At 50.8% G+C, this 18,307-nt stretch overlaps 1 protein-coding gene across 5 annotated transcripts in view; it reads left to right on the top strand.

The window, feature by feature from the left end:
* TACC2 (transforming acidic coiled-coil containing protein 2) overlaps window positions 1-18,307 on the top strand; it is a 226,755-nt gene that overhangs the window by 161,027 nt on the left and 47,421 nt on the right. For all 5 annotated transcript variants that reach the window (XM_055246763.2, XM_063624980.1, XM_055246764.2 and 2 more), the window contains one exon: window positions 8,690-8,826. In XM_055246763.2, coding sequence (XP_055102738.1) covers window positions 8,690-8,826 — 137 coding nt within the window. The remainder of the gene's footprint in view (window positions 1-8,689; window positions 8,827-18,307) is intronic.

Raw genomic sequence — 18,307 nt, 5'->3', positions numbered from 1 at the left:
GCCTGGCTAATTTTTATATTTTTAGTTGAGACAGGGTTTCACCGTGTTGGCCAGGCTGGTCTCAAACTCCTGACCTCAAGTGATCTGCCCACCTTGGCCTCCCAAAGTCCTGGGATTGCAGGCATGTGCCACCACCCCCAGCCAAACCTGAGTTTGAAGATTCCAATTTAAGTTAATCAAGGAGTTTAGCTACAAAGAGATTTTGGGGATATCTGTGTGTGAAGGCAAGGAAACTAAAAGGGTGGTCCGAGGCTCTTTTTTCTTTATTTCTCCTGACACTTGATTCAGTCTGGCCTTTCTCCAGGAAGGCATAGCAGGATCCAGTTACAAATCAGTGAAATCACGAGCCCAGGTTGTGGGGGCCGGTTTAGTGTCACTCTGCGCTTCCTGCAGTGGCCCTCAGCCACTAGAAGGTCACTTCTCTTTTGCAAGGATCCTGGTATTGTCACAAATAAGCCAATTTCAAAACCACGTATGTTTCTGTTAGGGGAGTGAGTTTCAGCAGACACACGTATGCACACCCACGTGGGCACAGTGCCACACTGAGCCCCCTTCATTCTGGAAGCAGTCCCCTGGCCCTGGATCTGGTTGTGTGCCCCTTGAGGGGAGGATGAAGTTGCCCTCAGCACGACCTGGAGCTCGCCCTTTCTTCCGTACACTCTGGTGTCCACAGGCGGCCTGGCTTAGCACCAGCCACAGTTTGTTCCTGGCCTCCAGTGTCTCTTTCCTGTCTAGCTCAGCAGCTTTGACCAAGTAAAATAGAGGACTTGGTCTGCTTGCTAGCAAAATCACATTTCCCCAAATTTCTTTTCTTTCTTTTTTTTCTTTTTCTTTTTTTTTTTTTTTTTTGAGACAGAGTCTCACTCTGTCGCCCAGGCTGGAGTGCAGTGGCATGACCTTGGCTCACTGCAACCTCTGTCTCCCAGGTTCAAGCGATTCTCATGCCTCAGCCTCCCGAGTAGCTGGAATTACAGGCACATGCCACCACGCCCAGTTAATTTTTATAGTTTTAGTAGAGACATGGTTTCTCCATCTTGGCCAGGCTGGTCTGGAACTCCTGATCTCAGGTAATTTCGCCCCACCTCGGCCTTCCAAAGTGCTGGGATTATAGGCATGAGCTGCTGTGCCCAGCCCTCATTTCCCCAAATTTCTAATGCTTGGAGGCCACGGGCAGAGTCAGAGCTGCAGTAATAATGGGGAGGCATTATCCTTATGGTCATTAATATCCCCATTTATGTGACAGTCCCAGGGCCTGGGAGGTCAGGTGTCTTGCCTAAGGCCATGTGCTTGTCAAGGGGAGCTGGGAGGCATCCTGTAGTAGACTCTGGTTGTTTGTGGCCTGCCTGTCCTCCCTTCCGCCTCCTGCCTGCCTTTTGGGGAAGTCTGTCTCCCCATTCTGTTGAGTCTCATCAGGTTGCTCCTTTGTTAAGGTTTCTACCCTCTTCCAGCCAAGAGACCCAAGAGGAGCCAAGTAGATACTCCCTCCCTGGAAGTTAAACTGTGGGCTGAGATCCAGAAAATGGTTGGAGGACTGAAGTGCCCTCATTCCTGTCTCTTCAGATGTGGTTCCTTAGCCTCCTTGGGTTTTCAGTAAATCTCATTCTTGCTTTAGTTTATTTATTTAATTTTTTTTTTTTTTTTTTTTGAGGTGGAGTCTCGCCCTATCATCCAGGCTGGAGTGCAGTGGTGTGATCTTGGGTCGCTACAACCTCTGTCTCCCGGGTTCAAACAATTCTCTTGCCTCAGCCTCCCAAGTAGCTGGGACTATAGGCATGCGCCACCATGCCTGGCTAATCTTTGTATTTTTTTTTTTTTTTTTTAGTAGAGACGGGTTTCACCATGTTGGCCAGGCTGGTCTTGAACTCCTGACCTCAGGTGATCTGCCTGCCTTGGCCTCCCAAAGTGCTGGGATTACAGGCATGAGCCACGGTGCCTGACCATGCTTTAGTTTAAATCCAGAATTGGGTTTCTATTTCTTGTAACTGTATTCAATTAACACCTGGCCATAACCCAGGCATGGGACTCCTCAATCTGCGGTGCTCTTTCCTCTTGGTCATGCTGCTGCTATAACCTAGTGATGGTCAGGACGGCGATGGCCAGTGCCCCGGGAACTCCGGTAACATCACAACATAGCCACAAAGTGATAGCTACTTGATTCTGAAAATAGGACCTGCTGGGAATCTCGGGGTAAATGTGTTGTCATCTGCTTTGATTTTTCTCGAGGCAGCCGTAGGTGTCAGCCTGGAAAATTCTAGCAGCCTGGCTTGCCAGAGCTAGCTTGGTGTTTGTTTATGGAAGGCAGTACCTGGCTGGCTGCTTCTCAGTCACCTGACCGTCCAAGATGGGTCTTGGCATTTGCTTGTATTGAAATCGTGTTCTTATTTACCTAAATATTGATACAACAGAGCAATTCCTTTTGTATATGCAGGATGGATGAATTAGAGTGAAAGATCATTTTGTCAGCCCTTAAAAAAATGACCGGTCTGATCATATTGTTTTATGCCAGCGAGGTGTGTGTGTGTGCACAGATTGGGGAGGGGAAAGCTTTTATTGGCAAGACGATCTGAAGGTTTCATTCAGCGGAATATTTTGTTGAATAGAATCTAGCATGCAGCAGTTTCAAAAATATTCATTTACTCACAGAGTCCTCAAACTCTTACACGAGATGAAGAGATGAATGAGACTGTCTGATCTGTCGCCGAGGGCTCGGTTTTGTTTCTGGAAGATCTCCCTCTCTCTTCAGGGATAGCAGCTGCTCTTTCAGCCTGGACAATGCTGGCTGGCTTTCCCCGACCAGGGCTTTTGTCCGGAGCTGTTGCTTTTACCTGGGCTCGGTCTTCAAGGGAAAAAGAGGTAGAAGGAGGAGGGGAGCTCAGAAGAAGGAAGCCCCTGTCTTTGGCCTGCACTGTGTCCTTTCACTCTGAGGGGTGGTCCCAAGACCCTCCCTGCAGTTCCCAGATCACTTTCATGTCGGGAGCTGCAAACTGGAATTCTAAGGAATTGACCTGGATTCGAATATGGAAGGATCCTCTTCCCCTTAAGCAATGCTCAAGAAGGAATTATTTCTTGATAATCAGGTAACAGTCAAATGTTATATAAACTTTAGATTTCCAGGATGGGTGCTGTATTTAGAGCAAAGGCTCTTGTTTGGAGGCAGTGCTCCATGAATGTAGGCCCGGTTCTATGGAATTTCCAGCTCTGGCTGTCATGAATGGGCTGGTTACCTTGGGCAAGCCACTTTAGCTCTCTGGGCTTTAGCTGGGATAAGTGTGTTGGAATAGGATATGATCTCTAAATTTTCTTCCAACTTCCAAGATTTTATGGCCTTTGCAATTTATTATTCCAAGCCCTTGAATTATCTCCAGTAAAACTTGAGCAAATGTAACCATTTAATGATATACGGGTAACTACATCTATAATACCTCTTTATTACAAGATGCTTATGTTTTATTTAGAGATATACTCACACGTTCACACATGGGTGTATATATGTGTGTAGGTGTATATTATGTATGGGTGTGGATGCTGATCTTAAACTATTTTGTTGTCATAGTTCATAGAGTAAAAACCTGAAAATATTTAAACCGGATCACAAATATAGGGAAATAGGCTCTTAGGGTCTGCATTTTCCAGCTACCTGACTCTTGCTTTGGGGCCAATTTCCACGCCCTTCTTTCACACAGTGTGTCAGCTGTGGAGGTGTTTAGTTCAGCATTGTGTGGAGCAGACGTTTTCCGACTGTGCTCTGTGGGACTCTAGAGACCAAGAAAGTACTTGAGAAAACGTTTTTAAGCCGAACTAGTACACAGTTGAGGAGCTCGGCAGGGTCCTGTTTTCGTGGCCAGCAGTCTGTCCACACTCGGGGTTACGTGTTTCCCTCTTCCCTGCTTGGTTGTACAGACTGCACTGTGTGGTATTGGATACCATTAGCACATTGATTGCCTTGTACTGATAGATTAATTCGGTTGGGACAGCTGGTTGACCCTCCTGCCCTGTCTGCCTTATTAAAAATTATTGCATGATCACAGGACAGGCCGTTAAAAGTCAGGGGCTATTTGTAATGACTCATGGGTGCATCTCAGGACTCTTCCCAGTGATGTGCAGCGGGGGGAGAAATCAACAGGCATCCGGCTACCTCATGTCTCCAGCCCCTAGTGTCAGATTTTCAAGTTCCTCCAAACAACTTAATTGTTCTCCATGATAGACCTTATACAAGCATATTGTAAATTGCTATTACGTTACATATTGTAAAATGCTATTACAAGCATATTGTAAATTGAGCTTGCTAAAAACGTTTGGAAGCCACAGATGTAGTGAAAAGGGCACAGATTTTAGAGACAGGCAGTTCTGGATTTGAGACGGCTTCCATCATTCAGTAACCATACGGCCTCTGGCAAAGGAATTTGCATCTCTAATGCCTGATTGTCTCATCTGTAAAATGGGCCTGCTCTCTGGCAACCACGACCTTTTTTTTTTTTTTTTTTTTTTAAAGAGTCAAGGTCTCGCGCTGTCGTTCAGGCTGGAGTATAGTTGTGCGATCATAGCTTGCTGCAGTCTCAAACTCCTGGACTGAAGCGATCCTCCTGAGTCAGCCTCCCATGTAGCTGGGATAACAAGTGTGCACCACCATACCTGGCTAGGCAGGACATATTTGAAGACCTTAGATGTGTGTACAATGGGCCTACTCCTGTGCCTGACACATAACAGTATGTTCAACAAATGGTGGTAATTATCATGCTTTTCATGCTGAGAATTAAAGTGTTACAAGCCAGGGGTGTCCAATCTTTTGGCTTCCCTGGGCCACATTGGAAGAAGAAGAATTGTCTTGGGCCACACATAAAATACACTAACACTAACGATAGCTGATGAGCTGGAAAAAAAAATCACAACAAAATCTCATAGTGTTTTAAGAAAATTTATGAATTCATGTTGGGCCGCATTCAAAGCTGTCCGGGCCGCATGCAGCCCATAGGCCGTGGGTTGGACAAGGTTGGTTTACACTATAGAAATATAGATATTTTATTGCATTTGCATATTTACTTCTGTGGTGGACATAGCATATGCATATCCTGATAAATATATTTTCCTATAATTTAGAGATATTTCAGCAGATTGTAATGACAACATTTCTCTTTCTGCTACATTTTTGTAGCAAATTAAATTAATTTTCTTTCTTTTTTTTTTTTTTTTTTTGTTGAGACGGAGTCTCGCTCTGTCGCCCAGGTTGGAGTGCAGTGGCGCAATCTTGGCTCACTGCAAGCTCCGCCTCCCGGGTTCACGCCATTCTCCTGCCTCAGCCTCTCCGAGTAGCTGGGACTACAGGCGCTCGCCACGCCCGGCTAATTTTTTTGTATTTTTTAGTAGAGACGGGGTTTCACCGTGGTCTCGATCTCCTGACCTCGTGATCCGCCCGCCTCGGCCTCCCAAAGTGCTGGGATTACAAGCGTGAGCCACCGCGCCCGGCTTTCTTTCATTTTTAAAATGCGTGGAGCCTTAACAGAATAATTTCTTGTACTTTGGTTTTTTTCTAGTAGGAAAAGAAATATCAAATAGCCGGTGGGAATTGCGCTTATACACTGGGCCTCCAAAGTGCTGCTTTATTTTTATGTACAGACTCGTTGGGGGTGGACTGCCGAAATCCTTGCTCTTAGAAATGTGTTTGAGCCCCTGGGAAACTGGATAGGAAAAAAAGGCTAATTAAAAAAGCTGCCATCCACCTCCTCTAATTAACTTGCTGTCTGCTCCCAAGAGAGGGTTCAGAAATATGAAAACAAGGCAGGCAGCACCGGAAGTGAATGCCATTCTCGTGGTCCATGGTAGGCCCTGGTATTTTGATGCAGAAATCGTTCATAGTAAACAGGCAAGGGACCACAAAGGGGCTTGGTGTGCCCTGGCCCACCCCATGCTCTGCCTTCCACACAGGGCGATCGTGAACAGCGGTCCCTCTGAGCAGGTGCACAGGCTGGGCAGCTGCTGCAGCGGAGACCTCATTGGAATTCAGCGGCTAGAACCGAGGGGCATCCGGCCCTCCCTGTTGCTTGCTTGTGCTGTTGAGAAAGAGCAGGGCCCTTTGTGCTTCAGAGCCTGACGTTGCCAGTGCCCAGGAATGCAGAAGCCAGGGGTTGGACGAGTACTCAGGCTTTCCTCGAATCTCTGCTTGAGTGGGGCAGCCTCAGGGCCTCCGGACGCTGGAGAAGCTCACAGCATCTGTGGCTGGTGGTGCAGCTAACTTTTTTGGTGACATTGAAAGAGATTTAGATCCAAGAGATACAAGCAGCGGAATTAGGCGTGGGAATTTGGGGGACAGAAGCTGTTCTTCAGTGGAAATGGCCTATGCCTCCTGGCAGATGTGGTCCCCAGTGGAATGGGCCCGGTGGATGTGGACTGCGGTGACCAGCAATGGGGACTCCAGTCTGCTGGTGCTTCAGGGAGGCTCTGGAAAAAGGCAGGTTTTCTCTGTGTGTCTTGTCAGTGTTGCTCATGATGGTGCAGTGCTGGGGGCCTGGGGAAGAAGCTGGGTTCCCGGGGCAGCACCCAGGGCCGTACCCAGGGCTCGCCAGGCTGGTCTGAACTCTCATTCTTCTTTGCTCCTCCGTTGTGTGACCTCCTTTTGTTTTCCACACCGATAAACAGATGCTTCAGGTACCTCGATCTGTTGTTGTGCAAGTGCGGATCTTACCTTCTCCCCATAGACAAAAGCTAAGCCCTTTAATATTAATGAGTGTTTGTAAGAAGTCAGTATCTTCTGTTGTGTTTGCATGAATTATTTCCTTTTGAAATTTAATAGTAGACTGGGTTTGGCTCATTGGATCCCATCAAAAGCAGCTATGATGTTTCTTTTAAACTCTTTGGTTCCCTGGAGGCTTTGTGGCTGGTTGGAGGAGCCAAGGTCCTCGGGGGGTGGAGGGGCAAGGGGATCTTTGGTGCTGATGAAGTAAGTCACTGACAAACTAGTTATAAAAGCATCGATACAGATTTTCTGATGGGAACTCACCAAATAGCTCTTTCCTCAGGTCCCAGCAGATAGTGGAGGGATTGGTTTGGTTCCTGGTGCTCTCTGCCAGCTGGCTGGTGGTCTTTAGAAGATGGTGGCCTCTACTGGGGCCCCTGGTTCTTTGGTCTTTGTGGAAGCTAAGCAACGTGAGCATCTCTCAGCATTGGGTTGTGCGGCTCGGTGACACCGGTGCAGCTTGGTGCACACACTGTCCGTACTCACCTGCTAGGTCACCCTGATTTTGTGTTTTCACCAGATTTGCTTGCTGGGATCATTTGTGCCATTCAGCCACCCTAAGTGTCCACCCTCTTGAATTAAGCCCCTCATTGCAAATGAATAAATCAGTATTTCGGCCTGTTTAACCCTTCCAAAATGGAACTTAGCCCAACTGCGGCTGCTGCTGCCAGGCTAGCTGTTCTCCAAGGCAAGGCTGGGCTCAGGACCGTGCCCTTGGTCATCTTGAGCATAGGTGGAGCTGGCTTAGTACTGGGGGAAGCCTTATTCTTTCTGGCTTAAAATTGAGTCACTGGTGGAAGCAGGGTGATGGGGAGGGCTGTCTGTTGGTTCTTCCTTTTCTTCTTTTTATTTTTTTAAGAGACAGGGTCTTGCTGTATCACCCAGGCTAAGGTGCACTGGCACAGTCATAGCTCACTGCAGCCTCAAACTTCTGGGCTCCAGTGATCCTCCTGCCTCACCCTCCCTAGGAGCTGAGACCATAGGCACATGCCACCAAGCCTGGGTAATTTTTTATTTTTATTTTTTATAGAAATAGGGCCTCACTGTGTTGCCCAGGCTGGTCTCAAACGCCTGACATCAAGCGATCCTCCCACCTGAGTCTCCCAAAGCACTGGGATTAGAGGCTGAGCCACCACACCTGGCCTGTTGGTTCCTCTTCAGCCCAGGCCAAGGCTTGGCCAGTGGCCTCTCCTTGTCAGTCGGCAGAGTTTCTCCACGTGGATTTTTGGTCCAGTTCTCTGGGTGAAGAGTCTTCCTTGAGAACAGACTTCCCTGCAGACCAGCGAGGGCCATTTTCACTGTGTCGGGGTTGGTGGCTGTGCTTTGTGTCTTGGTCTGATGCACCCTCTGCCTGGCCGGCTTGCTGGCTTCCTTCATTCACTCCATTCACCCACTCAACACATGCTCATTCCCAGCCCTCCACTGTAGGCTTGGAGATACTGTGATAAACAAGGCCGGCTGCCCTCCTGTGTTTTGAGCTCAGTAGAAGAGAAAGACAGTAAACACTACTAGAATAAGTCTATACTCACAAGTCATGAGAGGCGCTGAGAAGGCAGGACAGTGGAGAGGATGATGGGGTGGGATCATGTGGGTGAGTTGGCACCATGGCACTGAACATGCAGAATGTCTCCCTTTCTCTCTTTGAATCAATACCTAATAACGAACATGTGCGGAAGTTCATCCAGAGTCTGCTATGTGTGTATTTGCCACTAAGGCGAGAAGTGTGTATTTCCAGTAGAGCCGAGTTCAAAGAATACATCATTTGTGTGCAATTAGAGCCAGTGATAAGATTCACCCTTAGGAATCACGACCGAGAAAATGACTTTCCTCTCATCTGTCCCTGCACAGTTTAATTGATCAGCGAGCTGGAACCCACTGGCTCTGGTGTGAAGGCCACCCCTGCTCAGCAGAACTGGCTCTGGGCCCCTGTCTAACCTGTGCTTCTCCCTCTCTCATCAGGAGTTCCGATTCTGAAGAGGCATTTGAGACCCCGGAGTCAACGACCCCTGTCAAAGCTCCGCCAGCTCCACCCCCACCACCCCCCGAAGTCATCCCAGAACCTGAGGTCAGCGCACAGCCACCCCCGGAAGAACCAGGTAACCAAGGGCAGGGAGGCCCCCAGACAGCCCTATAGGGTTGTGAGCCCTGGGGGAGATTTGCAGCAGTTCTTCCTGGGTCAGTCTGGAGGCGAGCACTGAGTCGGCCTCTTGGCTTTGAGTTGTGCTTGATGTGTGGCTTTTGTAGTTTTCTTGAAAATGAAGGGTGAACAGATACATTGGATTATTCTGCATTTGCTTTGCAGAATTTTAGGGGAGGCCTCTGGGGAGATTGGGTTTGGAGGAGGGCAGTGGGTCTCGGAAGTTCACAGCACAGTCTTGGATTCCAGCACTTGGCCCCTTGCTCTTTTAAGAACATTAGCTCTGGACAGGCCTGTTAATCTACATGTGTATTTCCAGCACTAGGCTTGGGGAAGGAAGGCAGTCAGTGGGCGAGGATGGAGAGGTAGACATTCACAGCAGATCATGGTGGTTTGTTTATTCCTCATGAATCTTGTGTCACCTGATTTCATATCACTTTCCCACAAATTTCTCCCTTAGTGTGAGTGAAAACACCTGTATGTTCCTTTTAGATGGGTGGTTAGTGGACAGGTGGAATAGATCTCGTCCCCACCCCACCCCTGTGGGGCATGCATTCTGCGCCTTCCAGTTACACCAGCACAGAGAACCACCTCTCACATGGAAGATTCGTAGGAGCCTGGAAGAGACAGTGCCTGCCAGAAATGGCCCCACAGGCTGTCCAGGGGGTCCGGGTGGTATTGTCTTTGGACCTGGACAGCTCTGGGCCCCACACCTTAGAGGACCCCACTCTGGCCTTCCTTGGCCCACAGCCCTCCCGTGTGATGAGGAGTCTGCAGGGCCAAACCCCTTCTAGACCACACGCTGGATACCTGGGAGCGGCCACTGCCAGGGGCCCCCTTGTCCCCTTCTCTGGCTCTTCTTCCTGAGGGCAAACTGTACCTGAGAAGGAACCAAGGATGGGGCTGGGCACCTCCACTGTGCTCTTGCCCTGGCTGGGAGCCAGGTAAACTGTACAATACAATAACATTTTGACCTTGATGTTGGTTTTAGAAAGAAATGGGTGGAATTCTTTTTATCCGCCGTGGGTTCAAGCACCCCATTGTTTTGGAAAGGATGTACACTCCTGGGGCTTTGTTCCTAAACCAGCAAACCCCGGTGCTGGGACAAGGGGGCGGGACAGTTTTAATGAGCGCTCACGCCTTTGCTGGAGTCTGCCGAATACTGCTCCCATGTCCCCCGTCTTTGACGGCTCATCAGTCCGCAGCAGTATCTGGATTTTGCTGAGTCAGTGTAGACGCCAGGCTCTGGGAGGATGGTGACTGGTATTTCTTTGATTTGAAAGTAGAGAAGAGCCAGGAGGGCTGTCTGTAGTTCTCAGAGCGTCGTTTGCATCTCTTCGTTTATTTTGTATGACCAAGCATATAGAACAGTATTTCTCGTAATATTTTTAAAAACTTACCCATAATTTTTAATGGAAAGTGGCTGGATGACAAACACGTTGTAGTCTCTAGGTCAAATGTGTGATTAAGAATAAACTATTCTGGCCAAGGTGGGCAGATCACGAGGTCAGGAGATCGAGACCATCCTGGCTAATATGGTGAAACCCCGTCTCCATTAAAAATACAAAAAATTAGCTGGGCATGGTGGCGGGCACCTGTAGTCCCAGCTACTCAGGAGGCTGAGGCGGGAGAATGGTGTGAACCCAGGAGGCGGAGCTTGCAGTGAGCCGAGATTGCACGACTGCACTCCAGCCTGGGTGACAGAGCGAGTCCGTCTCAAAAAAAAAAACAAAAAAAAAACAAAAAAAAAAACCACAAAGAATAAACTATTCTTGGCCTGGCATGGTGGCTCACGCCTGTAATCCCAGCACTCTGGGAGGCCAAGGAGGGTGGATCACCTGAGGTCAGGAGTTCGAGACCAGCCTGGCCCACATAGTGAAACCCCGTCTCTACTAAAAATACAAAAATTAGCCAGGCATGGTGCTGCACGCCTATAGTCCCAGCTACTCAGGAGGCTGAGGCAGGAGAATCGCCTGAACCCAGGAGGTGGAGGTTGCAGTGAGCCGAGACCATGCCACTGCGCTCCAGCCTGGGTGACAGAGCCAGACTCTGTCTCAAAATAAATAAATAAAACAAACAAACGGTTTAGAAGAAAATGATAGCGTGTTACAGGGAGTGTTCCATCCCCAGCACCAAGGAGTGTGCGGAGAGGCCATTTCTGGCCGCAGGTGCGTCTTCTGGGATTCCCAGTCCGATGTCCTGCCAGCTCTGGGATGAACGGGACGCCACTCTGTTCTCTTCTTTGATTCTGTCCTTCTTCCTCCTGCCTAACTTACCTTTCAGCAAAGCAAAGAACAATCTCCATTCTTAAAATGAACACGCACAACACCCACCTCTTTCTTAGATGGCAGTTACTAAAAGAATGAGCATTATTGAGGATTAAGAGATAACCCCCACCAGGGAAGGGGATGGAAACGTTAATTGCCACAGAGTCACAGCCCCTCAGAACCTTGGATTACACCAATTGGAGTGTTTGAACGGGGACTTTATGTTTCTCCTCTTTTGAAAACGGCAGCGAGGCTAGCTGTGTAAGGATTGTACACTCAGGAGACTTACGGTTGGAACTGTGTCTGCTGAAAGCCCCCCTAGCTTGGGCTGTACAAAGATCCATTTGATTTGCTGCCCTGGTTAGAAAACCACCTCCTAGGCGGAGGGTCGCCTCGTCCATTCTGTAGACCAGCGTGGGGCATTACGAAGGCGTGGGAAGGCAGCTGTGCTTGCTAGTGTAGGTGGCCGTAGGAGAAGAAAGATTTGCTCTCTGAACCATAGGAAAGAAGGGCACCAGGGGAAAATCTATTGTTTACTTTCCTCTGCACAGTGCCCGGGATGTTGCGAAAGGTGCTGCGGGAACCATGTGAATTAATACACAAGACCCTTGGCTGTGAATAAAGACGGTTTTTCCTCCTGGCAACCTACATTTTATAAAGCACTCACTTGCCCTGCATTGGGTCCTACCAGCGTGTCTGGTCTCCCTGGGGTGGAAGATGTGTGGGCCGCAGCAGTCCCACCAGCCTGTCCTGAGGGCTGTAGCCTGGACCACACTCCTGAGGCAGAAGATGGGGCAAAGGATTGCACCTGCTGCCAGCTGGGGCGGGCCAGGACTCAGCTCATCTGAGTGCAGTTCCCTTATCTGTGAAATGAAGAGGGTGATCTGTGGGTCCTTTCAGATCCTTCCAGCTCTGGCATCCCGAGGTCCTGTGAACGGAATGGTTGGCTGATGTACAGCGACTGTGTTATTAGAACTCAAAACTGGCCACCGAGGGACATAATTACATGTCATATAATTAAATAATAGCTCCCATTCAAGCATTTGCCTTGTCAGGGCTATGCTAGGTCCTCTGAGTGTTTCATCTCCCACTCAGGTGAGGGAGGGTCAGCCGTATGCACACAGCATCCCTGTATAGCAGATGTCTTCCCCTGATTCCCCAGTGACACGTGGAGGTTACGAACCTCATGTGCCATCTCACAGCAGATAAGGGGCTCTGGTGTCAGAACCCAGGCCTCCCCACCTCCAAGCCCAGCTGCCTTCCATTCAGAGCCAGACTGCTCTCTGTGCAGGTGCAGTGAGCTGGTGCCTTTGTGCGCCTAGCCTGGGGCAGGCCCTTAGTAGGTGTTGAGTGAAAGTTGTCGCTGGACCTGCTGGTGCTTAGATGTGTGCTGGGGCAGTCCTGCCAACCTGTCCTGAGAGCTGCAGCCTAGGCCACGCCCCCGAGGCAGAGGATGGGGCAAAGGATTGCGAGTCAGTGGGTGATCAGTGGGGGCAACATGGCAGGAGAGCCGAGGCAGGTCCATTCTGACAGTTGCCCACCTGCCTTTCAGGGACATTGTTCAGCATTGAGGAATGCAGCTTCTTTACTCATTCTTGCTAGGAGATTGCCAAGCCCAGGGAAAGGCCCGTGTTGGGGCCTTGGAGGTAACAGGGGCCTCCCTGTGCCCTGCGTGCCTACACCTTTCCTCTGTCTCCCAGGACATGGTCCCCAGGCACTGATTGTGGCACTGCACCTGGGGGCCCGAGCCATTGAGCCAGGGGTATACAGGTTCACAGCCACCAGATCCAAGCGCCAGTGTCCTCGCCAGGCACTCATTGTGCTCCAAGTGGCTGTTTGTGGACAGCTGTCCTCACATTGGCTTGGAATGGAGCTCAGTGCCCAGCCTGGCTGTAGAGCACACAGTGGCTTCCGTTTTCTTTGGGCCCGCCTCTGGTTTTCGTACACACTGTCACCTGCTTTTGTCTCCAAACAGGCCATACGTGGGTGCTCCCTGTAGCCACGGGAGACTTCCTGGCATGGGGTGGGGCATCCCAGAACCCAGCTGAGGCCCTTCCCAGCCTGGGGCAGGGGCACAGGGGTGGGTGTCACCATGGCGTGTGAAGAGCAGGAGGCTGTGGTTGCCTTTTCCTGACACCTGCTATGCCCTGGCCATGTGCTTACAGACTCTCCCTCTTCACCCGCACAAGAATTCCCTGTGACAGCTGATGACAGCACGCTGTCTTAGGTCTGATCACATGGCTATCACATGTAACCATAGACCGGGTACCTGTTAGCAACAGAAATGTATTGCTCGCAGTTCTGGAGGCTGGGAAGTCCAAGCTCCGGGCACTGGCAGATTTGGTGTCTAGTGAGGACCTGCTTTCTGTTCATAGACAGCACCTCCTCCCTGTGTCCTGACATGGTGAAAGGACACACAGTCTTCCTCAGTCTTCTTTCATAAGGCCACTAATCCCACTCATGAGGACACTGCCCCCATGAGCCCATCACCTCCCAAAGGCCCCACCTCCTGATACCATCACGTTATATGAGGATTTCAACATAGGAATTTTGGGGACACACACATTCGGACCAGAGCACACAGCAAGTTGAGGGCCGAGCCTTTTCAGGCCTGGGTCTGGCTGCCACAGGCACTCGGGCCCTCTTGGGCCGGCTGCTCCCTCTTCACAATGTGAGTGTTTCATGTTTCAGGACCAGGGAACAAACAGGTGAGGCCACTGGAGATTCTGATGCCATCCAGGCAAAGCTGCCACTGCACCTGGAGGCCCCGGCCATTGAGCCGGGGGTATGTGGGTTCACAGCCACCAGATCCAAGCCCCGTTCGTCCCAGGCTGGAAGGACATTGGGAAGTTTGGGACCTGCGTAGAGCCAGGTGAGGAAACATGAGAGGACGGCCACCTCACCTGCCCACAGTGGCCACATCTACAGGGAGAAGATGGCGACCTCACCTGCGGACAGTGGCCACATCTACAGGGAGAAGATGGCGACCTCACCTGCCCACAGTGGCCACATCTACAGGGAGAAGATGGCGACCTCACCTGCGGACAGTGGCCACATCTACAGGGAGAAGATGGCGACCTCACCTGCCCACATCTACAGGGAGAAGATGGCGACCTCACCTGCGGACAGTGGCCACATCTACAGGGAGAAGATGGCGACCTCACCTGCCCACGGTGGCCACATCTACAGGGAGAAGATGGCGACCTCACCTGCCCACGGTGGCCACATCTACAGGGAGAAGATGGCGACCTCACCTGCCCACGGTGGCCACATCTACAGTGAGAGGACGGTGACCTCATCTCCCCAGGGTGGCCACATCTACACTGAAAGGATGGCGACCTCACCTGCCCACAGTGGCTGTGTTCACATGGGGAGGACGGTGACCTCATGTGTCCTGTGCACCTTGGATGGAGACACCAACAACCTCTCAGGGCCCCAACCCTCTGGACGCACATTCACTTCCCGTAATGACCTTGCTGGAGGGGCTTGACTGCACTGCACATCCACACAGGCACAGTGGGCCATAGATGGACCCTGGGATGCTCGGGGCTCCCACAGACCCCAGGCTGGTGGCTCAGCCCATTATCCTCCCGGGAAGACAGGGGTATAACCAAGCCCCACAGGTGTTGTCCTGTTACAGATGACATTTGATAATAATAATAGAAAAATAGTAACATTGTGGGGGGTGGTACTAGAGACAGTGACATTGAGGCACAGCAAGGTTAAGGAGCGTTGGTCAAGGTCACCAAGCCGACTAGTGGCAAAGCCAAGGTTTCCGCCGCTTTTTATGACTCTGGACTCTTTGAAACTGACCTCTTTTGAATCTGACATTATGTTAGTGGTCTGTCTTCATGCTGTCTTCTTTAGCTTTTAAAGAAGGCACTTTTCCAGAGTGTCTCATTTCACGCCCGCTTATAAAGGATGAGGAGTGGCCCCAGGTCACAGCTGGTGTTATTTCCTCCATTGCTCTCTCCCTCTGCCTTCAAATGAGCGGTTAAGTCAGTAACCGGCTGAGCCCTTGTGCCGATGCTGGGGCCCTGCCTGGGGGACTGTGGCGTGGCGCCTTGGTCGGCAGCCCACCAGGGAAGCTCCCCAGCAGGACAGCACATGGGGACATGGCAAGGAAAGCTGCTCATCTCTAGCTGACACGAGATAAGTGACAGTCAGCAAAGCAGGACAGAGAGGTACATGTCGGCCGGGCACAGTAGGCCATGCCTGTAATCTCAGCACTTTGGGAGGCCGAGGTGGGAGGATCGCTGGAGCCTGGGAGTTTGAGACCAGCCTGGGCAGCATAGCAAGACTGCATCTCTACAAAAAACTTAAAAACTAGCAGGTGTGGTGTCACGAGTTTGGCTAGCTACTTAGGAGGGTGAGGCCAGAGGATCACTTGGAGCTCGAGGTTGCAGTGAGCTATGATAATGCCACTGCACTGCAGCCTGGGTGACAGAGCGAGACCCTGGCTCTTTAAAAAAAAAAACAACAAGGTGACATGTGGCATGCTCTGGACCAGCCCAGGGTTGCTGAAGTCCCAGCTGTCTGAACCGCCCCCACAGCACAGTGGGGCTGTCACTCCACCAGTGCTCCTGGGTGCCTTCTTACTTCTTACCCTACCTAGCAAAGCCTCCCCTTAGGTTCTGCCCATCCTAAATATGGCTCTGTCACTTAGATGCTCACGAGACGGACTCTGCTGGGAACAATTTGGTTTATGTAAAGAGAATTTAATGTCTTCATCACTAAGTGAGTTAACATGGTCAGTAACTGTCTGTCCCCACAATGCCTCAACGGCACTTTTCCTTCTTGGTTTCTGGGAATTGAAGAGAAGTTTGAGAGCAGATGTACGAGAGCAAGATAGACCCCAGGAAGCAGAGGAGCACAGCCCCACCCGGCGGGGGTTCCTGGGGTCTCTGTGAGATCCTGAGCACCCACCGGTCTGAGGACAGAAGGCAGCCATGGCACGGGCCTCCTGCTCTCTTGCTGATCGATTTTGGGTTTGGTTTCTTGAGCTGTCTGTTTTGGACCACATCAGAGGAGGGTGGGCACCAAAGGACAGCCTCTGCCTGGCACTTCTGTAGCCCTGATGCAGCCCTGATGCCTCACGCCTCTGAGGTTAAAACCCCCATAGGAAATTGGATCTCAAAGGCCCATGCAAGCTTATCCTCAAAGCCCATTCATTTCTGTAGCCAAATACTAAAGCGTTGCCCACCGGAGATTTAAGAATGAGGATAGGCCCAGATAGAAGCAGATGAGGTGAGACAGCCCAGTTCCAGACTTCCCGATGAGGAGACGCACCTGTGGCACCTGTTACGATGGAGTCCCTGAGCCCCACCCCAGCCCTGCGGAAGGAACTGCTGCTCTGCAGAGGAAGGGGCAGATGGAGGCGGAGTCTGGGGTGTTAATGAGTGTCTCAGGTGTGTCTTAGGCTAGACAAATTTGGGAAATGTTGAATTCATCATGGACTTGCTCTGAGCTGCCCACAGCAACCAGCAAACTGCCACACAAAGACCAAGTACTGCTTTATATCTTGTTACTCTACTTAAAATGGACACCTTTTCCCAGAATAAATATTACTAACTGAAGATTACTATTGATGTACTTAGAGGATACAAAACCATGCTCCCTGTGTAGGAGACCATCTACCCGTGATGCGGCAGCTTAAGAGAAGAGTCTGTGAGTGCCTGCGCACACCTCTGGCCCTCTGGGCACCAAGGATTCCTGCCCACAGTGAACTCACGGGGGGAAGGGGGGAAGGAAGGGAGGATGAAGAGGCGCCAGTGCGGGGACTGGCAGCAGGTGCTTCTGTGAGAAACAGTCCAGCAAGGCTAAGAGTGTGGCCTTTGGAGAAGGTAGGGTGACATCAATGGGTGATGTTGGCTGCCCTGTCCTAGCTTTCTCCCTTTCCTGGGAGCCCCCTGTCATTTCTAACACATTTGCTTTCCCTCGACTTGGGCATTTTATTGCCCAGCACTGGTGCTATGGCCTGAATTGTGGCCTCCAACATTTGTATGCTGAAGCCCCAACCCCCAGTGTGATTATTTGCAGGGAGGACCTTTAAGGAGACAGTTAAGGTTGAATGGGTTCATACGGGTAGGGCCCTAAGCCCATGGGGACCAGTGTTCCTATACAAAGAGGAAGAGACCAGGAGTGCTCACAGAGAAAAGGCCATCTGCAAACCTAGGAGAGAGGCCTCAGGAGAGACAAACCCACTGATGCCTTGACCTTGGACTTCCAGCCTCCAGCACTGTGAGAAATAAATTTCTGTGGTTTAAGCCACCCAGTCTGTGGTCCTTGGTGATGGCAGCCCAGCAGGCTCATGTAACTGGGATACCCTAGTGACCCTTTTCATCTGATGAACCACGGGTGCTGACTTTGTCATCAGACTGAGCCAGAAACCTGGAGCCCGTGTGCAAGGCACTGTTCTCCAGGGCATTGCCCAGATCTGTGCCAGTGGAGACATGAGGTGGAGGAAGTGTTGTGTATGTATTCATCGGGGGTCCTGGTCCTTCCTTACCTCTATGTCCACAGCACACCCCACAGTGGCTGACGTATAGGAGGCACCCCAGGTTATTTGTGGAATGAACAAATGAATCACACAGTTGATTGCGTCTGCATCTGTGTTCATGCAGATATGCCGTGTGGATGTTTAGAAATGCAGTAGGGGAGCAGGGAGGCCGGGCGCGGTGGCTCACGCCTGTAATCTCAGCACTTTGGGAGGCTGAGGCAGGCGGATCACTTGAGGTCAGGAGTTTGAGACCAACCTGGCCAACATAGTGAAACCCCATCTCTACTAAAAATAGAAAAATTAGCCAGGCATGGTGGCACACACCTGTAATCCCAGCTACTTGGGAGGCTGAGGCAGGAGAATCACTTGAACCTGGGAAGTGGAGGTTGCAGTGAGCTGAGATTGCACCACTGCACTCCAGCCTGGGTGATGGAGTGAGACTATGTTTCCAAAAAAAATCCAGTAGGCGAGCAGGGAGGACTTCGAACCCAGTTGGACCACAGGAGCCCTTCTAGCCCTGTGAGGGACCCCGTGGAGCAGCCTGCTCTGGTGACCAACACAATAAGACAGCCGTTCCCAACCAGGGAGGATTTTGCTGCCCCACTCACCCCTACCCCCAAGGGTACATGGCAATGTCTAGAGACAGTGTTGGTTGTCACATCTGGGGTAGGGGG

This window comes from Symphalangus syndactylus, chromosome 2, assembly GCF_028878055.3.
Source record: "Symphalangus syndactylus isolate Jambi chromosome 2, NHGRI_mSymSyn1-v2.1_pri, whole genome shotgun sequence".
Taxonomy (NCBI): Eukaryota; Metazoa; Chordata; class Mammalia; order Primates; family Hylobatidae; genus Symphalangus; species Symphalangus syndactylus.
This window is presented reverse-complemented; position numbering and strand designations above follow the sequence as displayed.